At 38.5% G+C, this 11795-nt stretch overlaps 1 protein-coding gene across 1 annotated transcript; it reads right to left on the reverse strand.

The window, feature by feature from the left end:
* Positions 1-11079, reverse strand: tmem248 (transmembrane protein 248). The gene is made up of 7 exons (XM_026921697.3): positions 10708-11079; positions 8132-8290; positions 6460-6745; positions 5631-5781; positions 3764-3947; positions 3385-3528; positions 1-2556 (listed from the first exon to the last, which is right to left on the reverse strand). The coding sequence occupies exons 1-7, from the start codon at positions 10708-10710 to the stop codon at positions 2536-2538; spliced, it is 948 nt and encodes a 315-aa protein (XP_026777498.1). The 5' UTR covers positions 10711-11079; the 3' UTR covers positions 1-2535.
* Positions 11080-11795: the final 716 nt, after the last annotated feature.

Raw genomic sequence — 11795 nt, forward strand, 5'->3', positions numbered from 1 at the left:
AAAATCCATTACACATTTCAAGAAAATATCCAACAAAATAATTTTATCCTCCACTTTTTTTTTTTTTAAAACAGCTTTTCTAAACTACTCTACTTTTTTTTGGATTCGCATTAAAATTGAATCGAATTAAAAACTCAGGTTTCCATCATCATCATCATCATCATCATCATAAAACTGAGAAATGTATTTATATAAGCAACAAGTAATAAAAGATGCTTTAAATATGAAGTATTGCTTTTCTGAAACACATCCTTTGTATAGCATAATTAATCTTAACTAAACTGGTGAACTGATGTTTGGGGTTTAACACTAAATTATGGCTAAAGATGAAATCATTTGACCTGCTATTTATTTATAAGTGAAATGTTGCTCAGTTCAGTTGTGGAGTTTGTCTGGTGTTTTGAGTGAGGCGTGATATTTACATGGATGATTAGTGCAAAGGCACGTTAGTGGTTGGACAGCGTGTGTTGGGGAACGGCTAGCGAAAGAGACAAGATAAAAATGGTTGCTTGTGTCGGATGAGCCTAATATATTATTAACCCAAACTGCAAAACAGGACTAAGCGCAAGCAAAAAAAAAAAAAAAAAAAAAAAAAAAAAAAAAGCAACGGCAAAATCAGAAACACGTCAACATTAACTCAAAATGGTTCCTCGTTCTTCACATGCTTGTTGCTGATTGGACACAGCATATGCGTATGACTACTTCTATTAAGAAGAAAATAAAAGAATTGCACTTTTTCAAACTGTTATCCAGTTACTCTAGCAAAAAAAAAAATTAATTTGAAATTACTTATGTTACAATACTAAAGAATAATTCTTTCTTCTGAAAAACGTGGCTTCCTTTAGGTGAGATTTCAGCATACTCATTAATGCCATGCAAACATAACAGCATATTTAAAAAAAGCATATGAATGCCTTTGATAAAATTAAACATGAATAAACGCATCAAGTAAGATTCATTTAGGTTCATATTTTCCTCTTACTCTTTCCGGGTTTATCAGACCGATGAGCCAATTATTGTTGATATGTTTCTGATTTGTTGTGTTATTGGCTTTGCTGTTGTGATTTCTGATTTGCTGCTGCATTGTTTTTTGTTTTTTTTTTGTTAATGCATTTGCACTTACAGGCCACCACCCTGGTGCTTTCTAAAGACGGGAAACATCTGCGAAAGCAAAAGGTCGGCATTAATCCTGACACATAAGGGAAATGAAGGGACATTAAGGCAGTCTACTATGAGAGCAGGTGAAGAAAAAAAAAAAAAAAAAATGAAAGAGCAAGGCAAAAGCAAAAGCTGCTGAAACCATCATACTCGTAAAAGTTCCTTTCTCTTATTCTAACCATCTACAACAGACGATTAAATAATTGCACTGTCGAATGTGAACACTAACATGGACGATTTGTTACAGAATCATATCGCACTTCATATGTGGCATTAGCCAACAGGCTTAAAGACTAAAGACAAATGATATGTAATGCAAAACAGACAAGAGGAATGAATTTCTGAGTAACGTATTAAAAATTTTGCAGGAACCTCCCCAAGCTATTTCATGTCCAAATAAAATGAAGCAATAATGTTTTGAGGTAATAGATTACACATGATAAAACTAAGTCCTTTTTTTTTTTTTTACATCACATTTTAAATAAGGTTGTAATTGTATGTGTGAATTTCATGAATGCTGTACATTCTGTCATTCAGTCTACCTGTACGTGAACCAACGTGAAAATCTGAGAGGTGATGAATCAGTCCCAATCGGAGAATCCATCGACGACGGCTCTTTCCGTTTCAGTTGTGACTGGAGCATCGTCCAGCCAAATCCAGGCCTTGGAGTCTTTTTTTCTTTTATTAAATGACTCTCACACCTACTGGCATCTAGGTAGCACACATACACACTACATGTCCTACAAAAAAGCAAAAATCTGTGTCAAAAAAAAAAAAAAATCTAGATTATAAATCATCGCCTAGCAGTCTGCTGGCTTTCCAGGTCATTCTCTAGACGCCAGTCCATTTGAAATCTGATAGTGCCACTACACGAGCTTCAAAAAAGCAAAAAAAAGAGCAACAACAAGAAAAAAAAAAGCAAACAGTCAGGAACGCTATGGACAATTATCATAGGTGATATGAATAAGAAAGTGGGATATTCTGTGTGCAACTGACAAAAACGGTGCTGGAAAAAAAATTAAAAATCAAACGTGATGTTTGAATGATAATACACATACATTCTGTCACTCGTTCCGTCTCTTTTCTTCACATATTTTGTGGCACATGGGGAAGGGGGAGTTTAGGCAAAGTGCTTCCGTACTGAATATAAGGGTCCTACAAGCATTTACACAGTAGATACAGGCACTTGAAAGTCTTTGGTTGGAGTGACCCAACATTGCAGAGATTCGCATCACAGTTTGTTGTCACCTTCCTCCTGGGTTCAATAGGTGACGAGTTTTTCACTTTCCCCTCCTCCACGTCCGATATGGTTTATTCCAGATTCTCCAGTCTGACGCTGAACGAGTTCAGTCCATATTTTCCATATTATGATCATTCTTATCCCTCTGACAAGGCCACCTGAAAAACACAGAGTAAGCATGTAAAATTCTACAACATCAGTATTCTACAATTAAGGGGTGCGCTATTATAGGAAGATAATCAACAGCGGTCCATCATGAAGCGGAAAACATCTCCTTACAGAAAAATTCAACAATTATACACATTTTTAACATTTTTAATATTATTAATCTTAGATTATGTGGAGCGCACAGGTCCTTCTAAGCTGCGTCTGTGCACGGTCGCACACCTCTGATGATGCTCCCGTGCAGAAAAAAAAAAAACATGCAGAATGCAGACACAAAAATGTGTATATAATTTAGTCACACTGGAGTAACTGACAGATGATTCAGTTCAGCCACAGGTACACTTGGCTCTCAGTGCATTTTTCTTATTTTTTTGAAAGCCCACAGATGAATGCACGTTGGAAAAGAGACAGTTCGGCTACCACCTTAATTCAGTCCCTACCACAAGCCTAAGCTGTGAGCTTAGCAAGCCATATTAATTGTTTATTCACCCATTAAATCTTGTGAGCATAGTGGTGCTGCTGAGACCTGTTTTCCCAGGCTAGCCAGGTAATGCTAACCAGGCAGGAGCAGAGCAATTTGTGTGGCTCATTGGGTATTTGCATGAGCAAGCAAAAAAAGAAATAATTAGATAGCAGTGATGCATCTGTCAGAGCTGCTGTTTTAGAAAATTAACACCTCCTGACCAATCAGATTCAACATCATTCATACCCATGGACTGAACAGCTAAATTCAACAAATATACTACACAGACAAGTGTACTGATGATGTTCTAAACAAGTTTTTTTTTTAATAAAAAATCTAGGAAAAGGACATGTCATACCTTTTCTGGACAGAAATCCGGGTTGTTCTGTCTTACTTTGCCAGGTCTACCCTTAATGACTGCATAGCAGAACATTGTAATCACCATCACAAACAGAAAGTAACTGGTGTGCATTAGGTGCAGGTTGATAAGAGAGCGATCGTCCTAGAAAGGCAGAAAGAGGAGTCTTAAAGCTCAATAATACGGTGAAAAGCAATTCAATCCAGTTAAGTTAGTCAGACAAATTGGCTAAAGTCCACTGTAACCCCGTGGCATTAAAGTACTTTGCTGAAATCCTATTACGTGGTTATGCAATTGCTTTCTCTGGAAAGTGTATAAGCAATAATTAAACTAGCACCAAGACCCATTTACATGAAGGGAAGAGAAAATTGTGACTCACTTCTGGTACGATGACTGTGAGTTTAGGGTTCAGAGTGTGGTACACCTTCCCAACGGCACCTTTGTAACACCAGAAAGGGTTGTAGTCCTGTGTGTATTTGGTGTCCGAGTCCCGCGCTGTGGTGAAGATCTTGTACCAGGACGTTGCGTTGCTGTACGTTTCTGGAACACAGTGAGGTGGCTGCCTGGAGGACAAAATGATGTTTGGTTGGAAACTTAAAATCCAAACACTAAATTCCAACATCAAATCATTATTGCAACTGTGAAGCACGATGGAGAAAGCAAAATGGTATCGGTTTATGCACTTCTTGGTATAGTTTAATGCTTTAGAGGTCTTGCTACATTCAACCTACAATTAACTGACCTAAGACCTAAGCTTTTTACTGAATGACTATTGGAATGTGAAAAACTTAGAAGTGTGTGTCCTACAAACAGCATGCCACAGACTCGTCAAGCTTCAAAGAACGAGCGTGACGGTTAACAAACAGTCTTACACTTAGCTGTGCTCACGAGAGCTTATCATGGAGGAAATTTCTTCTCTCCTGAAAATAACACTGATATCAGTTTCAAGTTTCATAACAACCACCTGGACGTTCCAGAGCGCTGCAAGAACAATGTGTGGTGCAAAGAAAACAAAACACTAACTTGCAGCATTAAATCCTTATCAAAACTGTGAAGCATGGTGGTGGGTGTATAAACATATATATAGTGTATAATTTGATCCTTATACCATAATGCTTTCATGGAGCTGTGCTTTGCTTCAGTCACCATTCAGACATGTTTAAAAAGACGGTGGGAAAAATATTAAGTTGATCATGACAACTGCATGTCTGTCTGCTACTATCAAGGTGTGATTGAAGTTTTCAATCATTAATCTTGCCTGTCTAAATCACTTGTTCAATGAAAATGGCACTGTTTGTTAAACAAGTAAGGGGGCATACTGTTATAGGAAAAATAAACAAATGAGGAAATAGTGTGATGGCAGTGTGAAGCCAAGGGCCATTAATACCCTGACATTTTCTTATAATAGCACATCCCAAAATGTTAAACCACAGCAGATTGCTGATTACAGCTTTTTATTTATAAAAGAATAGTTCCTGTTATAATAAAACAGGACAAATGCAGCTTGTTACAGAGACACTGCAAAATGCAATGTCCTTTGCTTCGTCTTAAAACTTATAAACTTACATTTTTACCTCTGGCTGTTACAAAGCTCCGACCATAAATTCTAATTAAACATCTTCTGACAGAAATCTTCATCAGATCAATGATCACAAGTCATTTGTTAAATAACATCACATTTTTTAATCTGTTTATTGTTATCCTCTGCCATACAGGTCTCTGTGAATTAGCTATTACTACAGAAATGATAATGTATTAGAAAGAATGCAATGTATTAGAAAGAGTGCATTAATAAAAACCTATGAATCAACACATTCTGACAAATAAGATTTGAGAATTCAACAGCGCTGTGGTATAAGAGAAATATATTATTCATTGTTTGTTATATTAAGACTTAAATTGAGATCCTTTTAATGCAGAACCTCCGGTAATAAAAGAAAGTACAAACATTTTCCTTCACAGATATATGTTCGGTATTATTAGCCTACTTTATCACTATTGTATTAAAACGACCCACCTTACCGTCACAAAGACTAGCGTCTCCTTTTGTTTAATTTAGACCTGGGTATTGACGGACGCAATGGTAGAGCCTTGGCTATTCAGTGCGCACCACACTAACATCACTGACTCAACAGTGTAAACCTGTGTCAATATTTGAAGCAAATGATGCCAAATTACAGGATAAATAAAGGTTCTGTTTACAGTGATGTCGACTTACAGCATGGCAAGTTCAAACAGGAACTTACACTGTAACGGGGAAGACGTTGCTGGCGGCAGTGACGGTCATGCAGGTGCTAAAAACCACCTGCTCACAACGTCCGTGCAGAACGCACTCGTCCGAGTTCCAGGAGGCAGGCAGAGTGAAAGTGATGTTCATCTCTTCGTGAGCTTCCCTGCCTACAACCGCAATCACACACAAAAACATGCACATAGACATAATCAAAAGCTCCATATAGGCAGAACACATCCGGCAGTGTTGTTTTAGCTGCTCTGCATTTGGCTGAAGAACAGAAAATAACATGCAGAAATGATTCAGTCTGACTTCAACTGAACTGATGCTTCCAGTAAGAAGGCTATTCTGTTCCAAAAAACACACACACTCACACACTCACACACACACACACACACACGTCTGCTATCACTCATTAACAAGGACACACTGCTTAAAACCAAACCATTCTTCAGTTTGAGATTTCACAAGTAAGGCATTATTAATAGTAGCTGGAAAAATCAATAACCACCTAGCTCCCACACTTAATCTTATGTTTGTTTTTTTTTTTTTGCTTATTTATATCCATGATTAGGCACAAACAATTTCTTCTTGTTTTCCTCCTGACCTTTTAAGAAGAGGCCAACATACAGGCTGGGAATAGTGCCAGATTTTTGTTTATAGTGTCTTTTACAAGGAATGTCACGGTCTGGGTACATTTCCATTCTCTGTAATAACATGACCTGAGAAAAGCAACAGCCTTGGCATAGTGGCAGTTTCATTTTAAGCTTCAAGAACAGAATTTTTATTAAGCAGGGAAAAATACAGAACACAGCCTTAAAAAAAATACTGTACCACACACTCACCAGCCAGGCCAACCTGATGGCCCATCACGGTGGAGTACAGGTGGGTGATGTTGCGCGAGTAACCGCCGAATGGCTTCAGAGGATCCAGGGTGAGCGTAATGGTGACGGAGATGTTAATAGGACCCGGATCCTCCAGCAGTAATGGCGCTTGGGTGCTGGTGCGTGATTGGCTGCTTGTCACTGTGCTCTCTGGTGTCGTCGACTCGTTCAGGCCATGCTTGAGTGTCTCGTTCTCTGAGATGCAGAAGTCCAGCTCGTTAAAACGTAGTAGAAAGGTGTTCCAGTCCTAAGGAGTGTGCAGATCATTGGTTATTTGATATACTGGAATAGTCAACAATTATTGATACAAAATATCTCCATTTCCACATTGCTCCATTTAAAAGGTTAAAGTTTTGGGCAGCATTTCACTCACTCTCATTCACTCACACCTATTAGGTAGAAGAAAGACAGCTGCCTTTTAAGGTTTCTTTTCAGAGGACTTTCCCCATGGTTAAACTACCAACATAATTTGACCTGACAGGCAGCGTTTGCAGGGCTGCGGAATGTGACCATACTCATCCTGTTCTAATACAAAAAATGATCAGTCATACCCTTGTGAAAGAACTTGTGTGCGGTGTACATATCTCTAACCAAATATTGCTCAACCTCAGATTTATAAATTCCACACATTTATCTTTAGTCTGTCCACAGTTTTTCCCAGTTGAAATGACTATGTGTACAAATTATGGGGATTAACACCAAGTTGTTATTATTAAGGAATCCAGTTATTTTTCTTATTAGGGGCCCAAGCACTGGAGGTGGTGGAACCCTATTGTTTTTTTTTGTTTGTTTTTTGGGTCTGGATTTTACTTCTTGTTATTTTTCTTCCCTAAAATGAATCATGCAGACCACATGTAAGTTGTTAGCACAGGGATTGAACTGAGAGACCATCTCATATCCTGATTTGATCTAGATCTATGATTTCTCTAGTGTTCTATGTAACTTGGCAAGAACTGGCAATTGTTATATTTGCAAAATGTGCTTGGACCCCGCAGATCAACTATATTTTAACACTTAAAGCTTTTTCTAGCATACAATAAAAAGTCAATGTACGATCCTGATATGTGACTAGTCACTCGTTAGTGCAATAGTTACACTTAATGAAAAAGCACAATTGTGGTTAAACAGCCTAAGTAACAACCATGCACAGTGTGTTTTGAGTTATGATACGCCATATCAACACAATGATTGTTGAATTTCCTTTTCACACGTCCCAACAAGACAGGGTCAGGTAAACATGCATTTTTTGATACTGAAGAATATTGTAATATTGAAAGAGTAGATAAAATTGTTAATGTTTTCCTGGTTGTTGATTATAGGAGAGTTAAACAGTGTGGGCTAGATGTGGACTGAATGATAACTCTTATCAGCTGGCTTGCTGTTTTACTATTATATTACATTACCTAATATTGCTCCACATCCATTTATCTACTAATTCATTATTAACCAGGAAGATAACGTGTATTTAATACCCTCTTTACTGTAAACATGCCACTGGGATTAAAAGCACTAGGATGCTCTTGTGCTGAAGTCCACATCTGTGACATTTGAATACTGGGATTCATATTCGTTTAACCCAAATTGCAAGATTGCATTGAAAAAAATAAAAGAAAATCAAACAAGCACCTCCTACCTCTGTCATTTCAGGCGATTTAATTTCCTTGATCTTAAAGAAATATCCGACCGTGAGGAATGTAATGGCCACGGCGCTTACACTGACCATAAATATGACCAGTGGTGGACGGTTGCTTATGTAGGTTTTCAGATTCTCCAGAGGGTTTAACAAGAACACCTGCACAAAGAAAAAGACCAGTTTAGATCTGAACATTTGGGTTACATGACACAACAAACCTTTATATGATCACTGCTTCATATGTTATTATGTAAGGAATACAACACGCAGAGTTGCTCTCATTGGAAAATAATCAAGGATGGAGTTGTGTGATGTGGTCCTATGCAAAGTGGAGATTCTGTAGAATACAAACTTCCTACTTCTTACAAGAAAAAAACTCTGCTGTTGGATGGTGGACTAATGCAGTTTAGTTTGCATAGGCAAAACACTCCTGGCATGTTACTCGCGTGGCTTTCAAACGATAATCATGCCAAAAATAACAGGTTTCTAACGCTCATTTGCACAGTTTTGCCCCTAGACTTTCTACACGTGTAATGCACTCATTGCTCTTGGCTCAGGTACAAGGAAAGCAAAATTACTCATGGAGCTGTCAGTCATAAAACTCATGATGCACATATCACACGAGCATTACAATTCTGACGTAGTGGAAAAATTCTGCTTAAGACAATAATTACATATTAAGTAAGGTCCATGTATTCATACTTTTGCAAAAAAAAAAACAACTGGCAAAAAATCTGAACAAAACTGATCATTCAAAAAAACAAGATTACAGAGTTTACGGATGTTACTTAGAGCAAGTATATGAAAATCTGGCTATGCTCAAGTTGCTGTCTTTGCATGTTCTCCGAGTGTCCATGTGGTTTTCCTCCGAGTTCCTCCCACATTCTCTCAGCCAGTAGGTGGATTGGCTACTCTAAATTCCCCCTCAGTGTGAACGTGTGTAAATGGTGCCTTGCAATGGACTGACGTCCCACCCAGGGTGTATTCGCATTGCTCTCCCAGTGTTCCTCCAATAGGCTCCGGACCCACCAACAACAGACAGTGAACTGCTGGGATTACATTCGGAGTAGGTTATAAATTGTGTCCATTTCATTTCCGGTTAAAGTCCCCATGAAACGGTGTAAGAGTCATGATTTGATTCCATATGTTGATGTATTTCCTACTGAAGCAGGATATCAGAGTGACAGTGTGTTGACTGATTTACTCAGACAATAGATTTTGAGACATGCCACACCCACGGGGAATCTAAACAAACTTTACAGTAGCTTAGTGAATGAGGTAGAGTTCAGCAAAAGCCTTTTTTCACTGTGGAGGATTTCTCACTGCCGTCTTCACCCACGCCTGTTGACTTTAAGGAGGACCATATCCAAGATGACGAGATGTTGCATGTTTTCCGAGTTATGCCGAACATGTTTGAGCTGAGGTTGCTGCTTACGGAGAGCCGCAAGGGTCATCACGGAGAAACATCTGAGGTAATGAGACATTCCGGGATCGGAGAACCCAAATTTGATTAAACACTCCTCTGAAAAGTGTCTTGTCACATAGCCGCCAACTCGCAAACATCCAAACAAACTTGTACCTCTTTCAAACACCAACCAATTTTTCCTCAAGCAAGAGATAGCTGGAAAAGTGAATATGGGAAAACGCACAGCCAAATACTCACTAAGGAACCACATTTGCTGCTCAACAGTCACTACTGTAAGCGCAAGACCCGCCCACATACCCGTCCACAGCATTTCATTGGATTAACACGAGACTAGTACAGGATGAGTCATCAAAATAACTGTTCCACAAGTGACAATCTATAAAATTAAAATGGGAATATCTCCAAATATATATATATATAAATATAATTTTTTTAAAAATATACTATTGTATTAGTGTCCATAACTCTAAGGAACAATTATTAAATGCATTAAAACACCAATTTTGATTTCAGAGCACACTATGAACTATTCTTTTAATTTGGATGGCATAGATATTGGCCATATTGGTAAAGTCTTAGGTAGAACAGAACATTTTTTGACATAATAAATAAATAATAATAATAATAATGCTGTCTTGGTTATAATATATTGGAGGGTTTATTGGGTTTTAATCCAAGAAATACTGAGTAATCCAGCTAGAAAGTGCTCTGAGGTCGACCAGCTGCATCAACACACAGCAGCTACGCAGCTATTCACTTTCACCAGTACTGTAATGCTGTAACGTTACTTCCTACACACTGAGTTTTTAATATAGAACTTACATTTAACACAAAATGACGCTTTCAACATACCTCAGTTTTATAAAAAAAAAAAAAATGTTCCCTAAATCCAAAATAAATAGCAAACTGCGCTTTTAGGTTGAGTTAGCAGCTTGCTAACTTAACATTAAGACCTGTTTTTAAATGCTCAAAATACTGAAATAATTTTTGCTGAGAAAAGACAACAGTTAACGTCAGACAGCTCTAATATACTACCAAATGGAAATATATTTACATAAAAAAATATTAATATTAAGTGTTGAGTGTGTATATAAGTAGATAAGTGCTGGGTTTTCTAGCTAGCCAGGTTTGCTTGGAAGCGTCAACTCACCATTTTGGGGTCAGTATTTATACAGCTGCAGATGGGTCGCGCGCAGGCTAACAGGCTAGCTTCAGGTTCGCTTCAGACGCAGGCGTGCTGCAGGACAGGTACATGAGCAGCTCGCGCTCCTTCCCATTATTGAGATTTCCCTTGAGGTTTCGATAGCTCGAAGCGAATTCCCTTCTCATAGACAATAAACATCTCGAATGCTCTAGACAGCTAGCCTAGCCCTCGAACTACGACGGTGCGCTCGTCGCTGCAAGGTTGCCAAGTCTGACAAAACCCATTCCAATGGTCCTACAACAAACCCAGACCTAAAGCCAACACAGAAAACAGCAAACTCTGTCCCTACAAACCCAGACCTAAAGCCAACACTGAAAACAGCAAGCTCTGTCCCTATAAAACCCAGGCCTAAAGTCAAACCAAAACCAGCTAACTGGTCAATAAAAACAGCTCAATGTCCCTACAAAACTCAGGCCTAAAGTCAACACAGAAAAGACCTAAAACCAGCCCAAAATAAAAACAGCTTGGTGTCCCTACAAACCCAGGCCTAAAGTCAACCCCAAACCAGCCAACTAATCAGTATAAACAGCTCGACATCCCTACAAACCCGGACCTAAAACTAAAACCAACCCCAAAAAAAAAAAAAAAAAAAGCAGCTCGGTGTCCTGACAAACCCAGATTTAACAACAACCCAAAACCAGCCAGTTGGTCAACAAAAAAGCTCAATGTCCCTACAAGCCCAAGCCTAAACCCAAACCCAGACCAAAACCAGCCAATGGGGCAACAAAAAAAGCTTGATGCTGGTACAAAACCAGACCTAAAACCAACCCAAAACCCAGGTGTCCTGACAAAGCTGGAATCTAACTCAACCCAAATCCAGCCAACTGGTCAATAAAAACAGCTCGACATCCCTACAAACCTGGACTTAAAACAAACCCAAAAAAACAGCTCAGTCTCCTGACAAACCCAGATTTAAAAACAACCCAAAACCAGCCAATTGGTCAATAAAAACAGCTGGATATCCTTACAAATCCCAGATTTAAAACCAACCAACCAAAAAAAAAAAAAAAAAAAACAGCTTGGTGTTTTTCCCT

The sequence above is a fragment of the Pangasianodon hypophthalmus genome, chromosome 27 (assembly GCF_027358585.1).
Source record: "Pangasianodon hypophthalmus isolate fPanHyp1 chromosome 27, fPanHyp1.pri, whole genome shotgun sequence".
NCBI lineage: Eukaryota > Metazoa > Chordata > Actinopteri > Siluriformes > Pangasiidae > Pangasianodon > Pangasianodon hypophthalmus.

Bases quoted from the DNA above. Each gene is read 5' to 3' on its own strand.
- tmem248 (XM_026921697.3), bottom strand. The intron at 6,746-8,131 runs GTAGGAGGTGCT...CACACTCCTTAG, and splicing joins AATCGCCTGAAATGACAGAG to GACTGGAACACCTTTCTACT. The intron at 2,557-3,384 runs GTATGACATGTC...TGTGTTTTTCAG, and splicing joins CGGATTTCTGTCCAGAAAAG to GTGGCCTTGTCAGAGGGATA.